Source organism: Nomia melanderi, chromosome 2 (assembly GCF_051020985.1).
Source record: "Nomia melanderi isolate GNS246 chromosome 2, iyNomMela1, whole genome shotgun sequence".
In the NCBI taxonomy this organism is placed as follows: Eukaryota; Metazoa; Arthropoda; class Insecta; order Hymenoptera; family Halictidae; genus Nomia; species Nomia melanderi.
This window is the reverse complement of record NC_135000.1, coordinates 13,947,295-13,967,816: the sequence shown is the minus strand read 5'-3', so window position 1 is coordinate 13,967,816 and position 20,522 is coordinate 13,947,295. Positions and strand designations below refer to the sequence as shown.

At 25.2% G+C, this 20,522-nt stretch overlaps 5 protein-coding genes across 15 annotated transcripts; 3 read left to right on the top strand and 2 right to left on the bottom strand.

Moving 5' to 3' along the window:
- The first annotated feature begins 111 nt into the window (after positions 1-111).
- Positions 112-983, top strand: LOC116431988 (uncharacterized). The gene is made up of 2 exons (XM_076364875.1): positions 112-541; positions 653-983. The coding sequence occupies exons 1-2, from the start codon at positions 112-114 to the stop codon at positions 886-888; spliced, it is 666 nt and encodes a 221-aa protein (XP_076220990.1). The 3' UTR covers positions 889-983.
- A 1,007-nt stretch (positions 984-1,990) lies between these two features.
- Rheb (Ras homolog enriched in brain) lies at positions 1,991-5,860 on the bottom strand. 11 transcript variants are annotated; one of them, XM_031988204.2, is made up of 7 exons: positions 5,730-5,818; positions 5,403-5,580; positions 4,490-4,608; positions 3,897-3,968; positions 2,518-2,725; positions 2,306-2,435; positions 1,991-2,235 (listed from the first exon to the last, which is right to left on the bottom strand). In XM_031988204.2, exons 3-7 carry the CDS (start codon positions 4,536-4,538, stop codon positions 2,146-2,148), a joined length of 549 nt encoding a protein of 182 aa, XP_031844064.1. In that variant the 5' UTR covers positions 4,539-4,608; positions 5,403-5,580; positions 5,730-5,818; the 3' UTR covers positions 1,991-2,145. The 11 variants fall into 11 exon arrangements, with proteins under 11 accessions (XP_031844064.1, XP_031844065.1, XP_031844066.1 ...); XM_031988205.2 differs by having other exon boundaries at positions 5,787-5,804; XM_031988206.2 differs by lacking the exon at positions 5,403-5,580 and having other exon boundaries at positions 5,787-5,860.
- A 4,987-nt stretch (positions 5,861-10,847) lies between these two features.
- LOC116431967 (uncharacterized) lies at positions 10,848-15,099 on the top strand. The gene is made up of 5 exons (XM_031988162.2): positions 10,848-10,922; positions 12,149-12,207; positions 12,613-12,783; positions 13,271-13,386; positions 13,843-15,099. The coding sequence occupies exons 1-5, from the start codon at positions 10,899-10,901 to the stop codon at positions 14,022-14,024; spliced, it is 552 nt and encodes a 183-aa protein (XP_031844022.1). The 5' UTR covers positions 10,848-10,898; the 3' UTR covers positions 14,025-15,099.
- A 698-nt stretch (positions 15,100-15,797) lies between these two features.
- On the bottom strand, positions 15,798-17,084 carry LOC116431974 (uncharacterized). Its single transcript, XM_031988173.1, has 2 exons — positions 16,647-17,084; positions 15,798-16,081 (listed from the first exon to the last, which is right to left on the bottom strand). The coding sequence occupies exons 1-2, from the start codon at positions 16,889-16,891 to the stop codon at positions 15,826-15,828; spliced, it is 501 nt and encodes a 166-aa protein (XP_031844033.1). The 5' UTR covers positions 16,892-17,084; the 3' UTR covers positions 15,798-15,825.
- An 886-nt stretch (positions 17,085-17,970) lies between these two features.
- Positions 17,971-19,037, top strand: ND-B17.2 (NADH dehydrogenase (ubiquinone) B17.2 subunit). Its single transcript, XM_031988161.2, has 3 exons — positions 17,971-18,139; positions 18,357-18,439; positions 18,658-19,037. The coding sequence occupies exons 1-3, from the start codon at positions 18,045-18,047 to the stop codon at positions 18,897-18,899; spliced, it is 420 nt and encodes a 139-aa protein (XP_031844021.1). The 5' UTR covers positions 17,971-18,044; the 3' UTR covers positions 18,900-19,037.
- The last annotated feature ends 1,485 nt before the right edge of the window (positions 19,038-20,522 follow it).

Sequence of the window (20,522 nt, the reverse complement as noted above, 5' to 3'; positions counted from 1 at the left end):
AAAGAAAACAGCTTTTGAAAGGCACAGCAAGAATTTGAGTGGGAAAAGCAAAGAGGAAATCTGATTGAGGAAGTAAGCAGTATTTTTGCAAACAAGGTATATCGTTCAAAAATGGATAGAGAATTAAAAGGTATAATGTTTGAAAAACAAAAAAAGATTATAAGAGAAGTCATAGAATACACTATGAAGCATTACTCACCTTCATTGGTAAGTAATGTACCAATACCTGATTTTATGTTTGTCAATGTGGCGATGGGACAAGGTAATTGCTTTTTTGATGCAGTTACGAGTAGTATTAAACAAATCAGGCCCAACCATCACTTTAATGTGAAATCACTCAGAGGTGTGTGTAAGAGTTTTGCTCAAAAGGAATTAAAGAAAGATAAATCTTGGCTTATAAAGGCTTTAAATAAAGAGGGAGAAGAAATAGAACAATACATTCCAAGAATTGAATTTGATGCAAATGATATTACGCATAAACAAGAAGAATTAGAGATATTGGGGTTAACTACATCAATAGGGGGAAGACCTGATATTGAAGGTAAGATAATCTGTGAAGAATATAACATAAGGTTACATGTTATTGAATACCAACAACTCATTAATGAGTGGATACATCAAGTTGTCGACGGTTCATACTCTAAATCTATAGATGGGAATTGTATGAATTATAATGAAGACGACATGATATATATAGTAAACGATGGCAGTCTACATTTTGAACCAATACTCGATAAAAGAAAAAGTTCAAATCCAGAACAAGTAGACAGTCGTCAACTTGATGAAATAATAGAAGAGATTGTAAAGGAATTTTTGAATCAAGGTATTTCACTTAATGATGCAAATATAAGGCAGGGTGCAAATGTGGAGATGGAGATAAAATCATAAAACAAAGGTTAAGTTTGCCTGAGTGGAAAAAAAATGTTGTTGAATTTTTACTTAATAATTTATATACAATAAAGGCTTATGTACAAACTATATAAGAGTTAGAGTTTTTTTCACGTCTATAGTTGCTTGTTTGGTTGGGTTTATTTCATTTGTGCCAAGTAGTTACTGCGTCTTAAAATACGTGTCTGAATACATGTTTTCACATAATTATTGTTATCATGTATTGGTATAAAAACATAGTTCATGTATACATTTTATATAAAAATTGACAGTTTAGAATTTAGAAAAAAAATTATGAAGCAAATATACATTTTGAACATTTGAACATATGACTTTCCGTTTTAATTTGTTACATGATTATATTTCTGATCATACAATTTAAGGAAAAGATTTTTCTACATTAAGATGTACTTGCTTGGTTATAAGTATCTAAGTAGGATTATCGATTGAAAAAATATTAAATATTTATCCGAGAACTATTTTCTATAGAAATTTTACTGTGAAAAAATAAATCCATATGAAATAAATGATTATTACCTCGTTATTACAGTGGGAATATGTTTTTGTACAATTTATAATAACGATTTTCAATAAATTTATTTATTTATACAGGATAAGTTATTTAAAATACATAAATAGCACAGAACTTAATGATTTGCTAACTTGAATAATTCTTTGGTGAATTTTGCTATCTCATTGTTAAGATATATTGTGAAACATGAATTTTTCATATTAACGTCTAAGAAAATGTTTAACATTCGAAAACGTCGTAAAATATAAACTAATTGTTTTACTATGAGTTTTGTAACCATAATTTATATTATTATTAATGAAAAATATTAACATCGAATGAGATAGTGGTTACATGAATGTTACCTCTAATTACGTGAAACAATTTGAAGTTAACTGTCTACTTTTACTGAAAAATATTTTGTAAAACATGAATTATACAAATTTATACTAATAAAGGTGATCAAACTCAATTATCTTTTGTTTCTTTCTGTAAGACAATGGATATAAAAATAAATGATAAAAATACATACTACCAAGTATATTCTAAAATACACAATATTTATAATATTTTTAACTTATTTATAACTTATGCAACAAAGAAAGATATTGTTTTAAATTCGACAGTTTATATTTTTTTTCTTATTACAGTTAATTTGTTTTTGGACGTGTATTATAATGCCAATTTCGCCATTCAGTTTTTATACATTTACATTGCATCGTAATTATATTTTTAGCTAATATAATTTAGGAAATAATACAATTTGATTTTTCTTGTACATTTCCATCAGCTTTTTCAATTTCGATTAATAATGTATGAAAAATATCAGCGACAGACTGTAAAAAAAAGAAAGATAAACGACATTAAATTTTCAAAGAAGTATCGTAAATAATTAAGTAAACTTACCTCATTTTGTTTTGCACTGGTTTCTAGAAAAGCTGCATGCCAGGAGTCTGCCAATCTTTTGCCTTGTTCTGTCGAGATCATTCGATCTCCATATAAATCCGTTTTATTTCCTACTAATACAATTGGAACACTGAAAAACATAAAGCGAAAAGTATTATATATGTTACACTATAACAAAATTAAAATATATACATAAGAAGAAAACATCATACTGGACTTTCCCTGTTATATCCAATAGCTTGTCATAAATAATTTGTACAACTTCAAAACTCTTTGCACTGGTGATACTATATACGAGGACATATCCATGGATGTCCATCGAATACTGTGTAGGAAATATACTATACTCATCTTGACCTGCTGTATCTACCAATTTAACTTCATAATCTTGACTATTTACTCTGGTACTTTTAGTAAATGCTAAAAACATAAACATTAACTCCGTCAGAAAACAAGTTATACTGAAATCAGTAGAACCTACATCTTCTATTGTAATATAAAAATTTTTATCTTGAAGATATTTTGACTTCATAAGATTTTTTTTATTTTTAAATTTATAGCTTCAAAGCTTAAATTAAAAAAAAAATTATTAAATTTAACAATAAGATGTTAGGTGCTACCGTGTTAAATACATTCAGTTATGCTAAATAGAAATCATAAAGAAGATATTGGAGTTTTATATGAAACACTTAATAATTGAAATTACACATGCAAATTATTAACAATACATACATGCTGTAATGAAATTTGTGTCATTTGTTAATGGTATTTTTATATGTACCTATAACAGTTTAAATTACTTGAAATATATCATTTAGACAGCATAAACAATTTTAAATCAACAATTTAAGTTTGTACCAGTAGAAGACATCCATTTACGGTAATATTAGATACATTATCAAATTCTAAGTATACTACAACATAATAAATTTGAATTAACACAATAATTTTATTGAAAAAAAGCTTTCCAATGTTGCTTATTTGAGTAACAAAAACAAAGTATATTTATTTTCATATGTAAATAATATCATCAAAAAATCATATAATAAATAACATCTATAACTACATAAAGATTATTCAGTGGGAAAATACATAGCAAGTATAAGTAAAAAAATTCGTTTATAAAGATCAAAGTACTCAATTATATTTTATAATAAGCTTCTTTTCTATTTTTAATATTAACTGAAATAGAGAAGAGTGTAGAAAATAATAAAGCTTGAATCTACTTCTTATTCAATGTTTTTTTTACTTACATCTGTATTTTAGAAATCAACTATTCTTACTAGAAATATTGTAAGTTACATCCATATTAAATAAAGTTTCTTTCAAACCAAACAAAAATTTAACGTTTTTTATGTGTATATCCTACATTAGTTTTGGCTTAAAAAGTTGATAACTAATAGTATTTATATTTTTTATTTATAATAACTATATAATAATCCTATAAATGCCTGTCCATTATATCACAAATTTTTGCAAATCTATTGCTTGTTTATAGCATGAATTATGAACAGAATGTGCAGAAAATACTACTAACAGTGTCATTAGAAATCTTTGAAGTAGCGAGTAAGATGATACAGGTACTTCTTACTATTTTCTATAGTAGGGTCATATGAATCCACGAACTGTCCCTCGACGAACTGTATGCTCAGCGACGACTTGCCTATTCAAATAGACCAATAAAAAAAATTAATAAATATAAAATATATTACATAGAAAATTATATGAATGTTACATTAATGATAAACATGAAAATTATTTTTTGAAACAAGGAACGATTATATTAAATGCAATGATTTGAAACTATATTAATAATAATTGTGATTTATTAAAACATGTTTCATAAACATAGTAAAAATCTAATTTAAAATGCTTAATATATTCCATAATAAATGAGTCATCATTATGAAAAGAAGAATTAATTAGATCAACTAGATCAAAAGAGTAATTAAAAAATAAAAGTGTTTAATTGGGCAAGTCTATTTTCCAATTTAAAGTAGAAATAAGATGTATAAAAACGATACAAAGAATACCATTTATTAATATTTTTAGAATCCTTTGGAAATTTCAATTTTAAATCACATAAAACATGTTAAATAATACTTAAATATGTTTTGTATATAAAATTTATTGATTAATCTTAAAAAGTTTTAAATCTTGATTAGAACATGCAAATTTCATTACCTACGGATCTGTAACCCATAATGGCTATTTTTCTCTGCTTTGGAGGCATCTTTTAGCATTTATGATTAACGAGACTGCAACAATATTCCATAAAGGCTGGTGCATACTCCAATTAAAATCTGAAATGGAATTAAAGAAATATTTTATTAGGCAATTATTTCTCGCCAGCTAATAATTCTAAATTTATTATTTTATTATATTTTAAATTTAAATGGTTAATACAAGCTGTGTTTAATTGTAATATTCTAAATTTTGTTACATATAAATAAGAATGCATCAAAGCATTTCAAAAAATATTAGAAACTGTATTAAATAAAAGGAATATGTAGACCTTAATACTATTCGTCATTGAGATAACCTAATTAAAAATACATCACATTTATTTTGTTCATTTCCTTGATCATTAAGAAGTAAGATTACATCATAACTGTTTTGCACAAGTAAATAACTGACATTTTTAACTATATAAGGTTATCATTTGTGTATTTGTAACTGTTCATTTCACGTAAGTTGTATAACATTGAAAATTATAATGCTAGGAAACGAAGTACAAAAATGTATTTAAAGCATAATACAGTGATTTTATAGCATTTCGAAAGCAATAAGTTCTATATACAATCACAACAATTTAAGTTGCAACAAAAAGATCCTTATAAATGCGGTTTAGATAGTTAGACGTAATTGTAAGCGTACGTATTATGCGTCGAGATGTAATTCATATCTATGAATTATGAAACATATGATTATTTACTTGTGTTTAAAAATGAGTACGATGCTTTTTATATTTTCTAACAAAACAATGGCACTTGTCACAACAAACCACAATGTCCATCGAACTATGCATTGTTGTTGCACTTGCACATGCACATTCACATGTACCTGCCTGCACATGCACAACTTAGTACCTACTTACCGAAAGAAACGAAGTGCATTAGGTGCGTTTCATATTAATCGACATATCGACTTTTGTTGTGTCGGTTATTTAGTCAATTAAAAGTTGATATTTAAATGATAATTCACGATTAAATTCTATTTTTATCAATGAGAAATATTACTGTTTTCATCTGACGCAGCAATCAAGGAATAAGATTCTATAAAAGAACGAAGTACTCTGAATTGTGAGAGGAAGTTTGAAAGCACCCGATAAATTACGCACTTTAAATGACATGAATAAAAAAGGTTCACTGATTTATTAACATTAATTAGTAGTGCGTGTCACGAGGCGGCTCGTTAATCTTACATATATTTCACAGAAAATATCACCATAACGTTCTCTCATTTACACGATTTTACTTACTGAAAAGTGCACAATAATGTAAGATTTTCACGAGTACTTGCCAGCGAATCTACTGATCAGATGCGCCATCTGTTTGAATAATTTAAAAGTGAAGAAATTTGAATACAACTGTATTTTATTTTTCCCTTCTTTTTATTTTACTTTCGTGTTTCATTTAATTATGTAACAATAATAATTTTTAACAATAAGAATAATTTCAACCTTGAAATTATTTTGAAGTAGACACGTCGTGAAGATTTGGATTTAACGGAAATAAGTACTATAAATATTAATCATATACTTATGTGTTTATGGATTCTATAAAATGAATAACTATGTAGCACTGTTACAATAGAATAAGTGGTACCTGTATAAGCAAAAATATAGTCATTTTTCTTAAAAATTACAATTCCACAATTCATTTTTAAATTATAAAATAATTTATCATTTTACTGTGTTAGAACACGAAACTTGTAAAATATAATGAATTGATAAAAATCTTCTTTCCACTTAAATGATGTGTATTAAATTATAGATGATACATAATATATATAAATGTTTAGACGAACAGTAATTCTTATTAAGCAAATCCATCAATAGAAAATAATAGTGGTAAGATCGTATATTAATAAAAATTACAAACAAATTGTTATTGTATTATGAATCATTTTGTAAAACTTTTATTAAAAAATACTGTCTACTTAAGTATTACTAAATAAATAAGTAATAACATATAGTCCTCCTTTGAAAAACATTAATGTTTAAAATATATTATTGCATATCTATGTAATATTACATTTATAACATAGGGTATATTTTTAAAATTGATTAATAGTACGTTTTGTGATTAGCTTTTACCAATACGTTGCACTTTCCATTTTCCTAATAATAACGCTGATAATTACAAATAACCACGCATGCGAAGTTGCAATTTCTTTGTTTTATTTACTGTTTCAAGTAAACCATGTTTATTTTGAATGATAAAGAAGAAAGGTGTCTAGCGCGTTGCATTTATCAGTGATGTCAACATCTTGTACATTTTTTAACTAGCATTTCTTAATTTGTTCTTTAATTTCTATTCTATTCATATAATAATAATAGTAATATTTATGCACATTTTGTGAAGGTATATTTACAATTAGAAATGAAAGTGCGGAAGGTGTTAATCTATAATTATATTGTAATATATAATAAGTAACCGTAATGTTAATTTTAATAGTTTATACAATACAAAAGTTAACCAGAAATTCAATTTTCTTCCTGTACCATATTCCTAGCTGAATTTTGCTCTCCATTTTGTTCATATAAATAATATTGAACTATTCAATTTAAACACAACTATTAATATCAATTTATACTGTAAACAATTTGAAAGATAAACTATTTCTTATGAATTGAAATGGTATTTTATATTTTTATGAAATGAAAACCTTTTCCTCGTCTATCGTATTTTTCGCTTTTCACTGCAACGTAAATTCATCTTTTGTCATTCAATATAAATCACTTTAGCTATAGAAACATTTCAATAATTTATTAATCGCTTTTTTTGTAATGACAAATTTGCGGATTTTTGTGCGGCAAACATAATGTGTCTATCTTTTGAATTAGGTATACTGTCATATGTAATGATGGAAAATACATAAAAAAATTCTAATAAAGTGTAAACTGTATAATGACTATTAATTTCAAGGATTTATAGAAGGAATATTTAAATAAACAGAATTTCACCTTAACTTTTTATAGACTATTTTAAAAACACATTTTAAGTAGATTAATTACGAAAACTCATACAATAAGTTTTTTATTAACTTCTAAAAACAAAAATATTTCTTATTCTCAATTATAAATTACAATTGTAAAGTAATAACACAGATTTATGATATAGCAATTAAATTTGCCAAGATTCGTCTTAATTGCTCTTCAAATAACAATTAAGACCTCTTGCCCTTAAGCAGGCTTCCATGGGAAGAAATATTAAGAGTGTCTTGAATTCAAAAATAAAATTTATTTATTCTATAAAATTAAGTGATGAAATTATTTGACATGCAACATTTAAATTGAGAATAAAATTCTTCTCCAATATCTTTATTTAATAATTATTTTGTATAATAGACTGTATCATATTTTAATGTCATAAAAACTCTTAACATTTCATTTAAGAATTCGTCTGTTCAGTATAACATAAATGCACGTAAAAAAGTTTGAATTTGTGCAAATATTTTCAGTCTCCATCTGAAATCTGGATTCTAATAATGCCCTTACTTATTAAGTCAAAAGTAGAGCACTGGCGAAGAACGCGCGTGTAGCGTGCAACAAGTAAAACATATTGAACGAAGAATCAAAAGTGGAACCGGTTTAGCAATAAGCTGGTAATACACGACCACTGTTTCTTTAGATTGTGAAGCTTTCTCTGGAACTGCAGATGGCGAAGTTTTTTCTGGAAGAATAGTGAGAAAGTCCCGAAGATAAGACACAAATCCTAACTGCAAACCTTAATTTCGTAAAAATTTTCTTTCTGATCAGTGCTATAAAATTGCTTATACGAAAGATTATCTTAACGACTGACTTCTACACGAGTACAGGACCAAATATGTACTCTTAGATCGTTGTTGATTCAAATACATTGGTATACTATTTTCATGACCGATATGTTTCGTATTAAATTCGTTTTATCTTTTTTTTATAAATTGTGATCATTAATTAATTAATCAGTTATTGAAAAATTCATTTTGATTTTTGTAAATTGCAGTGAATAATTAATTAATAAATGATAAAGTGGAGACAGTAAATGTTCTCTTTACATTCATTAATCATTGAAATATAAAGAAAGTGATATTTCGTGTTTTTATGTATACAATAATAATCATGTTACAGTTTTATTATCCAAAAGAGGATACGAAAATTCTGTGGAGAAAAAGAAATATATCTAAACGATTCTAAAAAAAAATTTCGCGTAAAAGAGTAAGATGATCATGTAAATGTATACGTGTAATATAACGGCTTTTATGTGGTGTAAGATCTCATCACTTTGTTGTGTTCATTAAGACTAGATTTATGGACATTTATTCTACAACTCCTAGAAGATTATGTACATGTTTGTTCATATAGGTCGCGGAAATTAAAGTTTCAAGAACACAGAATTATAATGTGTATTCGCATAATCCCACCAATCAAAATCGACTTCAATTGTCACGAAATAATGTTAAAAAAATTCAATATCCATCAAATTGACGAGTTTTAAAATGGCTTTCGTAAATCTAGCGTTAATATCGATTTCATTCGTCGAAAGTTTTACTAATGATACGTACAATCAGAAGACACTTGCGTTTTTTAAAGTGTTTTATGGGCTAACATTCGCCAAGAATTGTATACCAAACTCATTATATTACACATAATAAAGCTGTTGTCCGTTAAGTTGTAACTGCAACGTAAAATATGTTCATTCATTAGGATACTGAGTGATCTGAAAGCCAATCGCTGACTTAAATAATTTATGACTTTTTCACAGATAACATATGCTTCAAAGTCTTCTTATAGATTATTTTAGATTCTTGGAACATTCTAAGAGATATTTTCTTTGTGTTTATTAATTAACATATAAAAATTAGTTTTTAAAAAAATCGAAATATAATTATAATTCACAGAGTAGTTTGTATTTGTAATAATTCAATAACAATTAACACGATGGTTACCTTTGCTGAGTATTTGAATTTTCTGAACTTTTAGTGCAATCTGCAAAAAGTTTTTTAATTATTTTAAATACTAACATATTGTTTTTCAAAGGAATTTGATTACGTTTGAAACAATATTCGACTGTTAAGTCACTTTATAGTCATTTTGTTATAGTTCTTATTCTCCTATTATTTACGAACATTTTTACTTCTTTTACTGTATAAGAAAAAAGTAACAAGAAATTATTGCAGTTGTACATGTTAAAAGTCATTCAACTTTTAAACTTTAACATTTATATTTTTGTGTATTTATTTTCCGAGAATATACTAAACGTGTATAATTTTTGAGATTGCTGACAGAGTGTCAGGAGCCACGTCATTTTTCCTTTGATCCTATTTGTGTGCATACTTGCATTCTGATTTTATCCTTATTTTATTCTTAAAGATCATTGCCACTATAGCGAAAGTATACAGCTAAGAGGCAAGTTTATCTCAGGAATGAATTCATGACGGTTATTTAGTGCCATTACGTATAATATTGAATGTAATTCTAACAAATCAGATTTTTATTTCTTTTACAACTTTTGTTGTAAAAACTAGTACGTAACATGCAAGAAAATATTAATGAAAGAATCTGTGTCATAAACTTCCAAAAAAATTATTTTTGACAAAACATGTAGCTTTAGAATGGAAATATCTTTAAAAATATACAAATATATTTCATTACAAAAAATACTTGTGTAAATTAATTGTAGCGATACAATTATATTATTGAAATTTACATTTGCAATGCATCATTTGTAATAAATATCAGACGTATATAGTATTATTACTATTATCCCACATACCAACAATGAATTCGCCATATCTTACTTATTGTTATTCTTATTTTGCGAAAACTCCAAACTTATATTATTAATAAATATATGAATTATTCTAATAAAATAGTGTTTACTACGTTCGATGTATTAAATTTCCTAGATATTATAATAGATATTATAGATTTATTACATTTTTTAGATATTACTTATATAATTATTAGATTTTTTCGCCTTATATCTGGTACCAATGCTAATGCAGTTTTCAAACTTCTTTTTTATGTTTGACATTTGACACTTTAAATATTATTTTAAAAAGCAAAAGATCGATTTACTGTCTATTAACTCAGTATTTTTTCATTGCGACAGTTCAAGAATAATTTAAACAAATATTTTTCACTCTATTTTGAAAGTGGCGGAAACTAATTAGAGATACACGTGTACGCGATTAGATTTTGTATGAAATGTCTAGAAATCTATCATGAGGCGAAGAGAATAAGAGTAATATAGAATCTTCGGGCGTGCAGGAAAAGAGAGTTGGCCGGTAGATATAAGGGGATCCTGTTTTATCGGAATTCTCAGTTTGATACGCGAATCGTGCAGCCGACAATCATTCTTACGTTCCAACAAACCAGAGCGTCATTATGAAAACGGAATTATTGTTGCAAGTATATCGTTATTATATTGGGTCGATGCAAAAGTTTTAGCGTTTTTTTATGAAAAATAAAAAGAAAAGTTCTTAATTGTTCGCTGACTAAATCAAAACTAATTGTACGTAAAAACGTAGGAAAAAGTGCCCTTTATAAGTACACGTTATAATAGTTTGTTATTTGTTTTCGTGAAAAAAATTATTTTGTTAATTACGCGTGCAAAAAACGTTAAAATTGTTATGTTGATCCAGTACATCAAAAGATAGGTGTTTTTACCGATCATTCGTAAACCCCGAATTAAACGGTGGTTCTTATTAATTTTTGGATATTTAAAATATCCTTTTTTTTCATTTAAAAATTGAGTACTTGTTTTCGGTGACCTGAAAGGAAGTTTTATATTGATTTAAGGATAAATGGCGTAGCATTTGCCACGAAATAGTAAATATTTCATAAATAATAATTAATATTAGAACAATTAAATGATTAAAGTAGTATTTTGTAAATTTTATATAAAATTTATTGTAATACATTTATTGAATCTATAAATTAATTTATTTTACAAACCCCTATCAAAATCTGTTACTGATTTTAGTAACTGCAAGTATGAAATTTTGAAATTAGATATTTTCACAAGTTTGGTCATTTTAGTGTTAAAAAGTACTATGTAGTAAAAGATTTTTAAGTTTCGTATTAACTGTTCAAATTAACGATAATAAATAACTGTGATAGATAAAAATTATTTCCGACTTGTTTTGGTTGCAAAAAAATATTCTTTTCAATTACTTTATGTGACTGATGTTATTCTCCATTTTTTAATTATTCATTCAAAATTCAGATTAATTTTTCAATGTTGATCTTGAGAAAACAGTCGTTAGTATTTTGTATTTTATACAGTAACGCTTAGTAATACTAATCGTAGCATATACTAAATAGAAACATACGTAAGAATAAAGTTTTACTTGAATTTAAAGTTATTTTTAAGTGACTCTAATAATCAGTTATCTATAATAAGAATTGCAATATTTAGAACTTTTTCAGAATTTAGAAAATTGCACTGCTATCACCAATCAGCGTTAATTAGAGTACAGTTAAACGATGTCTCACTACATAGACATAATGTATTTTTTCTTTTTAAAAGTGTAATAACGATACCAATTTGTTAGAATTATATTTATGAAATTTAAAAAAATATCCAACTGGTTGTTTAGAATTAAGTAGTACATACCATTTTTTGTCATTTCTAGTTCACCTTACTTTTAACAATATTGTTGGTTACGTCGACCGAGGGATTCTTCTTTGAGTAGTAAGAGACATTTTTGTTTCATTTTCTTAAAATGATAGTTAATAAGATAGTTAATTGTTATTAAAGCGGAGGAAAAACTTATTCTCAAATTTGCTAACATTTACCACAAATATTCTTTGTTAATCATTTGTTTAATTAGAAACGTAAAACAATTAGTTTTTAAATTTTAACATGAAAATACCTGTATTAATCTTTTGTACTCCATCAAAAAATTTTATTTATTATAAATAATATAAATTGAATTAACGAATAAAATTATACGAATTTAAAAAACGCTTTTATTTTTATAAAGCATACGTATAACAAATAATAAACGTACATATAAAAACATTTGTGGAGCACAATGGATTGATGCAAGTGCAATGTTTATCAATATGTACTTTAAATCAAAAATTTATATTTTAGTCCTAAGAAAGTAGTATCAAACATCCTCCAATCTATAAAGAGCAAAGTAGAGGCGAAAAGAAAGCCGCATGCAATACAACATTACCACTTACATTACTATCCCGTAGTGCATCCGTTATCTGGATCACTAACGAAAGCGCCCAAGAAACACGAACTCGAGGAAATTCATCGGTACGTTCATATGTGATGGCAAACAATTTAAATATCTATTTTATTGAAATAAGTATCTACGAAAATATATATTAGAATCCAATAATCGTATTTAATAATAAGTATGCAATTCTAAAATAGTAATTTCATCAGTGTTTACTATAGTGTGTTAATAGTTATAGTGTGAATTGTGTTATTTCCTTTATTTAAAGGAAAATTCAATTATTAACAGACTGTAAATGTTTAAGCAAACTTGACATTTCGTAAATGAATATACGATTGCACAAATCAGATTAAAACTTATTTCTCTTATTATGGATTTCATTTAGTTAAGAATGATACTGACGGTTCACTAATATTTATTATAATGTTTATTTTTAGTATGGTTATGTGTATTTTTAGTATTGTAAATAAACAATTATTTATTTTATTCGCTTTTAGATTACATTATTTAAAACAAATAATAATTGCATGCTTTGTTAATGATTAATAAACAAAATACGTTTAGTGAACGTCTGAATTCACTCGGATGGTCGGATAATCAATACAAGTACGTTCCCGTGCCTGAAGTAAAAATTCCACTATCATTATTCAACACATGGGATGACAATGAAATAATTTTAGGTAAGTAAAATCTTATCATTATCAAATATTTAAAGAAATATTTGTCTCAATGTATTCTCCAGAAACTTTATTTATCAAAACTGGCTGGTAGCTTTTAACGTGTAATTTATTATATTTTTTAATAACACAAAGTGATTAATAAAGAACTTAAAGTATTTTAACACTGGAACTACCGCATTCGTCAAAATGGCGGGTTTCAGTGTTCTTATTTCGTAATTATTGTTATCTTAAAAATGTTAAATATCCAAAATGATTTAAAAAATAAGTAGTTTGACCTGAATACTGTAATGAATATAGGAAGAAATCCAAAGAATCTATTGCTACAAGTTTTATAAGCTTTACATATTAATCGTATTAAACGCTCGGTAGTTCTAGTGTTAAAGAATTTTTCATTGGAAGTTGTTCTTTCGGTTTAAGACGATTATTAAATTATCTAAATGTTCAATGATTTTCCAGAAACAGATCTTTCAGAAACGATCAATCATGTCGAAGATGAGGGAGTACTCGTTCAAGTTCCATATAATCAAAAAATCATCATTGAGAATGATCATTCCTCTGATCTTAAAAAGTTAAAACATAGCTTAGTGAGTAGTCTTCTGAATAAAATCTTGAAATCCAAACATCATGTACATCCATAAAAACCAATCACAAATACACTGAAGAATGAGTTTTAGTAATATTAATAATCAGTATCATGTTTCGTATACCTCAATCTTATTAAAGATTCATTCCGAAATTAAAGATCATTAATTAACAGAAATTATGTTACTAATATCAGACACAAATGTTCAATTTAAAAGGTTAACATGATAGCTGTAGAAATTTTTTTTATACGTGGATGAAATGAAAAATATAATTATATGTATATTGAAAAAAAGAAATAAGTATAATTATGTGTTATTGATAAACAATAAAATTACAAAAATTGTATAAGTAGTAAAGTGTTACTACTAACTACTACAAAGTATTAAACTATTTATGATTTTCTAAAAAGAAATGATAAGATTTATCAATATCAAGTGATTACTATACAGAGTGTTCAACAAATGTAATATTTGTAATATTACAATAATTTGCACAATGTAATATTTATATAGTAAATAGGACACTATCCTGAATAAAAAAATTTTAGTATACATAAATCGAAATTCTAATTGTTTTTCATATCTTAGTATACAATTTTTTGATTAATTGATATTCAGATGTTTCCAAAACACTGCAAACCTTTTATTTTCCCATAAATCATTAAATACCCAGGTAAGAGGATTTAAAAATTGTATGAAGTACATAAATTTATTTTCATTTTTATTAAATTTGTAAATTTGTATTAAATTTTTTGAATTTAATTTATTAAATTCATTTACAGTGTTTTGAAAACATATTAACGTATAAAAACGTTTATATCTCAGAAACAGCTGAAATTACGACCTATATTCATTAAAGTTTGTTTACTCGGTATAGTGCATCTTATAAGCACATAAATATTGCAGTACTTTGTTCCAACACCCTATGTAGAAAATATTATTTTCAAAATTTATCCAAACCGTACTCATGAATTATAATTCTAACATTCTATAATAGTTTTAATGGAGCACAAACAAATTTATACTTTTATATTATTGTAGTGTGTTGTTGTTTCTGCTATAATTATATTTGTTCATTACATTGTCAACAATGAACACTTAATTTCTACATTGTTTTCTTTACACTTGTTAACAGAGTTTTATGTCATTAATGTTAATGTATTTGCTTTAGTATAGTATTAGAAAAGCATAAAATATGTTATTGATAGTGTCAATATTGTTAAATATAACAAATGTATGGCATCTCTTCATCACTCTATTTTCACAATATTTTATTATTGTAATACGAATATTTAATAAAATTATATTTTTGTAAATTGGTTTATAAAAATTGGAATTAAACATAAATTCACGTATTACAGAGTTATTAGTAAAAGATAATTTATTACTGATTCTATTTGTTTATTATTGCAAATGTTTATTGTCTGCAAGTTAGAATACAAAATATAAATTTATTAAAATGCATATTTTGTATAAATATTTACTTCATTCAATTAAAAATTAAATATATAAATGAATACACTAAACAGTAATAGAACTTCACATTCTTCCGATTATATTTATTTTTTTACTAAAAATTATTCTGCATCCTATACTTTACTTATTAATTTATTAAAAGATAAAATGTATTACTTATTATACATATATTTAACTTGCAATTGTTACCTTTTCATTTTAGAATTTATAAAAAAATCATATATATTAATCCTTCAATATGTGGTTCAATAAACAAGATTGAAAAAAAATATATATATTATTTTATATAAAATATATAAATATAAAATATATTTATAGATATATACACTTAAATCATTACCATGTGTTATAAACAATTCTTTAAATTGCATTTTATTGTTTACAAATAAAACTTAAGTTTGTTACAATTTTTTTGTCTCATAGTTTCAGTAAGCGCTTTATAAGACGTTTCCATCAATCGAGATATAATCGACGGTGGTTTCAGCTTCCTTTCGTCGATACGCATTTTTTGTTGCTTTCCGTGATATTTGATAGTATTGGAAGTCAGTAATTGCATGTACTTACGATCTGTAAGTCGTACAATGTAAGAATCCATTATTTCCTGTAGAGCCGATTTTACTGGTGGATAATTTATCCTGTAAAACCGAGTCAATTTTACAGTTGCAACTGCTAGTAATATATTACAATGCTATTTTCTCGATGTTTGTACTTTTATGAAGGACATTATAGAATGTATTGTACAAAGAAAAATATATATTTGAAACGTTAAAGCACAATAAAATTATCATTATGGAATTATGTTCATTATGAAGATGAAAATATCCTTAAATATTGACATCGCCTCTGGAAATTGCAATAGTAAAGAAAAAGGAATGCTTGAAAAAAAATCCTTTAATGTTATATGTATAAAATTAATAACTATAATTAAAAAATTTTCTACACAAATTACGTTATTCAAGTATTCCTCCTAATTTATTTCCAATAAAAAAGGAGGAATAATAAACAATATTGATATAAACGTTATCTTTCATATTTGATAGATACTTCGAAGATTTTATAATTGTATAAATTTATTTATTTAAAGAAGTCCACGAATCTTTATATTAGCATAATTTTTTCAACATTTCTGTGAAACTCCTGTATTTTTTGTTATTTCGGAAGAATGCGATTTTGTACACAAATCTTCTAGTAATGACTTACGCGTATTTTACATATTCCGTTTCCCACCAATGTAAAATCTTTTCAAACGGATCGAGGTTAGAAACGAACATTTTCTGTACATTTTCTATTTCTTTTTCTTTTTTTCTCTGTGAAGCTGTTTTCGCTGCTTTCTTCTCAGCTATTTCCCTTCCTGCATTTTTATTTTCTATATGTGACTCTGAGGAGCTATTACACGACGGTTTCCTTTTTGATTTTATTTGTTTTGAATCTAAATTTTCTATCATTGCTATTATATGAATTTCTAATTTTTTATACTCTAATAATTCAGTTCTTTGATATAATCGCCAAAAAATGTTCTTATTATGAATCAATTTTATTAAATTGAATTTAATGTGTCATTCTATGTTATATAAATGAATATGTATATTGTCGAATTATAATTTTTTAAATGAATTTAGCAGATTTAAGAAAAGTTTGTTCAAGATTGTACCTACTTATATTATCATTGTCTATTAACTTTATCGATGATAATACGTTCAAAGATAGTGTTTCATTTTCTTTTTAATTATATACAAAATTATAGAAAAAATATATATTAATCACAAAGATATATTCTTTCTTTTTGAAATGAGCATGTTTAGAAATGCGTTTCTATCTTCCACATATTTTTAACCAAGGTTATTCTTATCAGATTAAAATTTATTCGTTAACATTTACGTTAGTGATTGCAAAACCCTGACCTTATGTACGTAAAACTGATAATCAAGTGAAATGATTGAATACATTATATGCAAGTACAGTGCTAGACAAAATTGTTTGTAGAACATAATTGTTAAAATACAAACGTTTATATCTACTTAAGAAAGTAAAATAATGGTATATATTTTCACATTTTAGTTTAATAAAGTATATAAGCAATAAATATAACAAAAATATGATAACTAATTACATTATAAAAAAATGAATATACCCATTTTACCTAAATAACAAGAATAAGCAATCAGTTATAATTTTTTATTAAAATGCTGAAAAATATAAGAAGCAAAGAAGGAAAGAGATATTAATATTGTGAATTTAGGAAATTGTAATAAATAAAATTATATAGATTCTGGTGATAAATAATGTAAACAAATTAAAGTTATTTCATAATTGAAAAGTAATTAGGTTTGACAGTTTTGATGAAATAAAGTATTACATATTTAATTACATTCTAAATAAATAATCAATAATATACTGATATTTTATATTAATGATTTATTAATTATTACAACGAATAATATAATTTTATGGAAGTTATCAAATGTCAGTGTTCAAATTTTCCCGCGTACGCCGAGAATGCTTAAATACAGTTCTCAAGCTTGAATAAAGGTTGTTTTCAGCGAACCAAAGTTCTTTTAAGGATAATCCACATATTTCTCTGATAGATCAGAAACAAAGATGGCGAAGCAATTGGGTTTACATAAAATCGTGAAATTCTTTCAAGTAATGAGAGATAATGGGGGTCCTTTCAAATCCCTACGAACTTTGTACAGGTCATTATAGTATTAAATATTTATTTCATTACAAGTTATGTGAACTTTTTACAGGAATTATTTACGAATTACTGTTATTTAACTGTTACATTTATAAATCTAACAGATAATGGGGTTGTTAATAAATAATGTTGTTATTAATAAATACTGTTCAGTTTAAACGTAAACAAATAAAAATGTTTCTATAATGATTATATTTATACTTTAAATATTTTAGAATGGATACAATAAAAACTGGAACATTGGTTGGTGTGGATTCGCTTGGTAACAAATATTATGAAAATAATTCATATTTCTATGGTAAGATATTTTATAAATACATTACTATAGATATTTGCAAGTTTAACATAATTACTGTAGAAATCTAATAATTCTTGTATAATAGATATAATTTTCTCGAACAGTGAGAAATGATAAACAATAACATACATTAATACGATTTCATTATTTAGCATAATGGAATATCTATGCATTTATGTTATAAATTCTGTTAATATAGATAACATATTATGTTTCAGGTACTAACAGATGGGTAGTATATGCAGACCAATTTGGTATGGACTATGATGGTTCTCAAGTAACCCCAGAATGGTTTGGTTGGTTACATTATAAAACAGATTTAGTTCCCCATAAGGATCCCTCGAGACCCAAACATAGGTGGATGGCCGAGCATAAACCAAATTTATCTGGTACAAAAGATGCTTACATGCCTTATACTACTGTAAAACCAAAAATCGAGGCTTGGAAACCACCCCAGTAATAAAATTGTTATTTTGTTTGATTCCAATTAAATAATAGAATTATCTAGCTTATAATAACACACTTATATGTAGTTATAATTATAATATGTATAATATGTAATTAAATGTAAATAAAATAATTATTAATTCAAAAAGCATATTAATATTTATATATTTGTAAAAAAATAATATATTTCTAATCAATTTGTTTGTTATTCTATATGTAATAGTTAAACATTTCATTATTCTCAAATATTTCAAAATATATGAACTATAATGTTATTAAAAATAAATTGCTTATGTATTGTGTTACGTATCATATTGAAAATAAAATAAAAATAAATAAATATTAAAAATCTTGATTATGTAAAAAGAAACTTTTATCAAAATGAAAAAAGACAAACATATATCTATGAAAAGTAAATATAATGCAATATTTTTTATGAAAATTGTTTCATATAGAAATACATCTATTTTTTTATTGAAATTTCTAATTTTAATTTGCTACATGTTACCAATATAAGTTCCAAGAAGTAAAATCGAATGTTTATAAACTATGTAAGAAGTATATGCAAAAGTAGTGCAAAAGTTTGTTTTAATATATAGTAAAAAGATTCCTTTATGAAATTTAAAAATCTTGAATTAAAATTTTATTTAGAAATTGAGATATTGCGTGACAATAGTATTACAAACTTTATTCTATGTAAATACATTAGAGATAGCTATATTCTGATTACATATACATTCAACTGTACGATCTTCAGCGATTTTTTATTTATATTGTACTACACTATGTTTTTCAGATACATATTAGTTATAAAAATTTAATTTTGTTTTCATGTTTCCGATATCGATATTCTGAAAACTAACTTAAATAACGTTCAATTATTATAATTTACATCTGCTGACACAATTGAACATTTGTTTACTTTACTATCTGAAACGTTAAAATTAAATGTTTTAGAAATTGAGACTTTATTGCAATATGATTTAAAATTTGTTATAAAACTTATGTAAACAATAAAAATGATTAATATACAACGTTTAATGATTAACAGATAATCGATGCCCTTTTTGTATTATATAAATGTATTTACAAAGTTCTTTCCTAAAGAATTTATAAATTATGACGACATTTTTTGTATCGCATAAAAATAATTTGCAATTAATATTGATACACTTTGCTATGTTTAACAAGAACATTTTTTCATAATTAATACAAAAACATTGATGCAGTTAAAAAATAACGTAAATTTATTTCACTTCCCTTTAATTTAATTTTAATTTATTATTTTATTAATTTTTTAAATAATAAAATTTTATTATTTATTTAATACGTTTTCTTTATTATGCTTGTGGCAACATCCACATACAACTTACAAATTGCCTTACATATCATTCTTCGAAACTGCAAATAATGAACTTTAAAAAAGTGAAGAACTTTTACGGTTAGTAAAGTATTAAATGCAATCTATTTTCTTCCTCATATTTATGTTTATAAATACTTCATACTATTTTTACTATTTTTAATAGAATCCCACATTTCTGAGAAAAGACAAATTCCTTCGAGTTGACGAGCATATCTTTTTATTAGACAGCGTAAACCCAGCGCAACTAAGAAAGCACCTGCGGTTGTTGATTAG

Excerpts from the sequence above, each read along its gene's own strand:
- LOC116431988 (XM_076364875.1), top strand. The coding sequence starts at position 112 with ATGGATAGAGAATTAAAAGGTATAATGTTTGAAAAACAAAAAAAGATT. Across the intron at positions 542-652 it reads GGGAAGACCTGATATTGAAG|ATGGGAATTGTATGAATTAT; the intron begins GTAAGATAATCT and ends CTAAATCTATAG.
- Rheb (XM_031988206.2), bottom strand. The coding sequence starts at position 4,538 with ATGCCTCCAAAGCAGAGAAAAATAGCCATTATGGGTTACAGATCCGTA. Across the intron at positions 2,436-2,517 it reads GATATAACAGGGAAAGTCCA|TGTTCCAATTGTATTAGTAG; the intron begins GTATGATGTTTT and ends TATGTTTTTCAG. Across the intron at positions 2,236-2,305 it reads CCAGTGCAAAACAAAATGAG|TCTGTCGCTGATATTTTTCA; the intron begins GTAAGTTTACTT and ends TTTTTTTTACAG.
- LOC116431967 (XM_031988162.2), top strand. The coding sequence starts at position 10,899 with ATGAAAACGGAATTATTGTTGCAA. Across the intron at positions 12,208-12,612 it reads GAGGGATTCTTCTTTGAGTA|TCCTAAGAAAGTAGTATCAA; the intron begins GTAAGAGACATT and ends TTTATATTTTAG. Across the intron at positions 12,784-13,270 it reads GAACTCGAGGAAATTCATCG|TGAACGTCTGAATTCACTCG; the intron begins GTACGTTCATAT and ends AAATACGTTTAG.
- LOC116431974 (XM_031988173.1), bottom strand. The coding sequence starts at position 16,891 with ATGATAGAAAATTTAGATTCAAAACAAATAAAATCAAAAAGGAAACCG. Across the intron at positions 16,082-16,646 it reads ACGGAATATGTAAAATACGC|GATAAATTATCCACCAGTAA; the intron begins GTAAGTCATTAC and ends TCGGTTTTACAG.
- ND-B17.2 (XM_031988161.2), top strand. The coding sequence starts at position 18,045 with ATGGCGAAGCAATTGGGTTTACATAAAATCGTGAAATTCTTTCAAGTA. Across the intron at positions 18,140-18,356 it reads TCCCTACGAACTTTGTACAG|AATGGATACAATAAAAACTG; the intron begins GTCATTATAGTA and ends TAAATATTTTAG. Across the intron at positions 18,440-18,657 it reads AAATAATTCATATTTCTATG|GTACTAACAGATGGGTAGTA; the intron begins GTAAGATATTTT and ends ATTATGTTTCAG.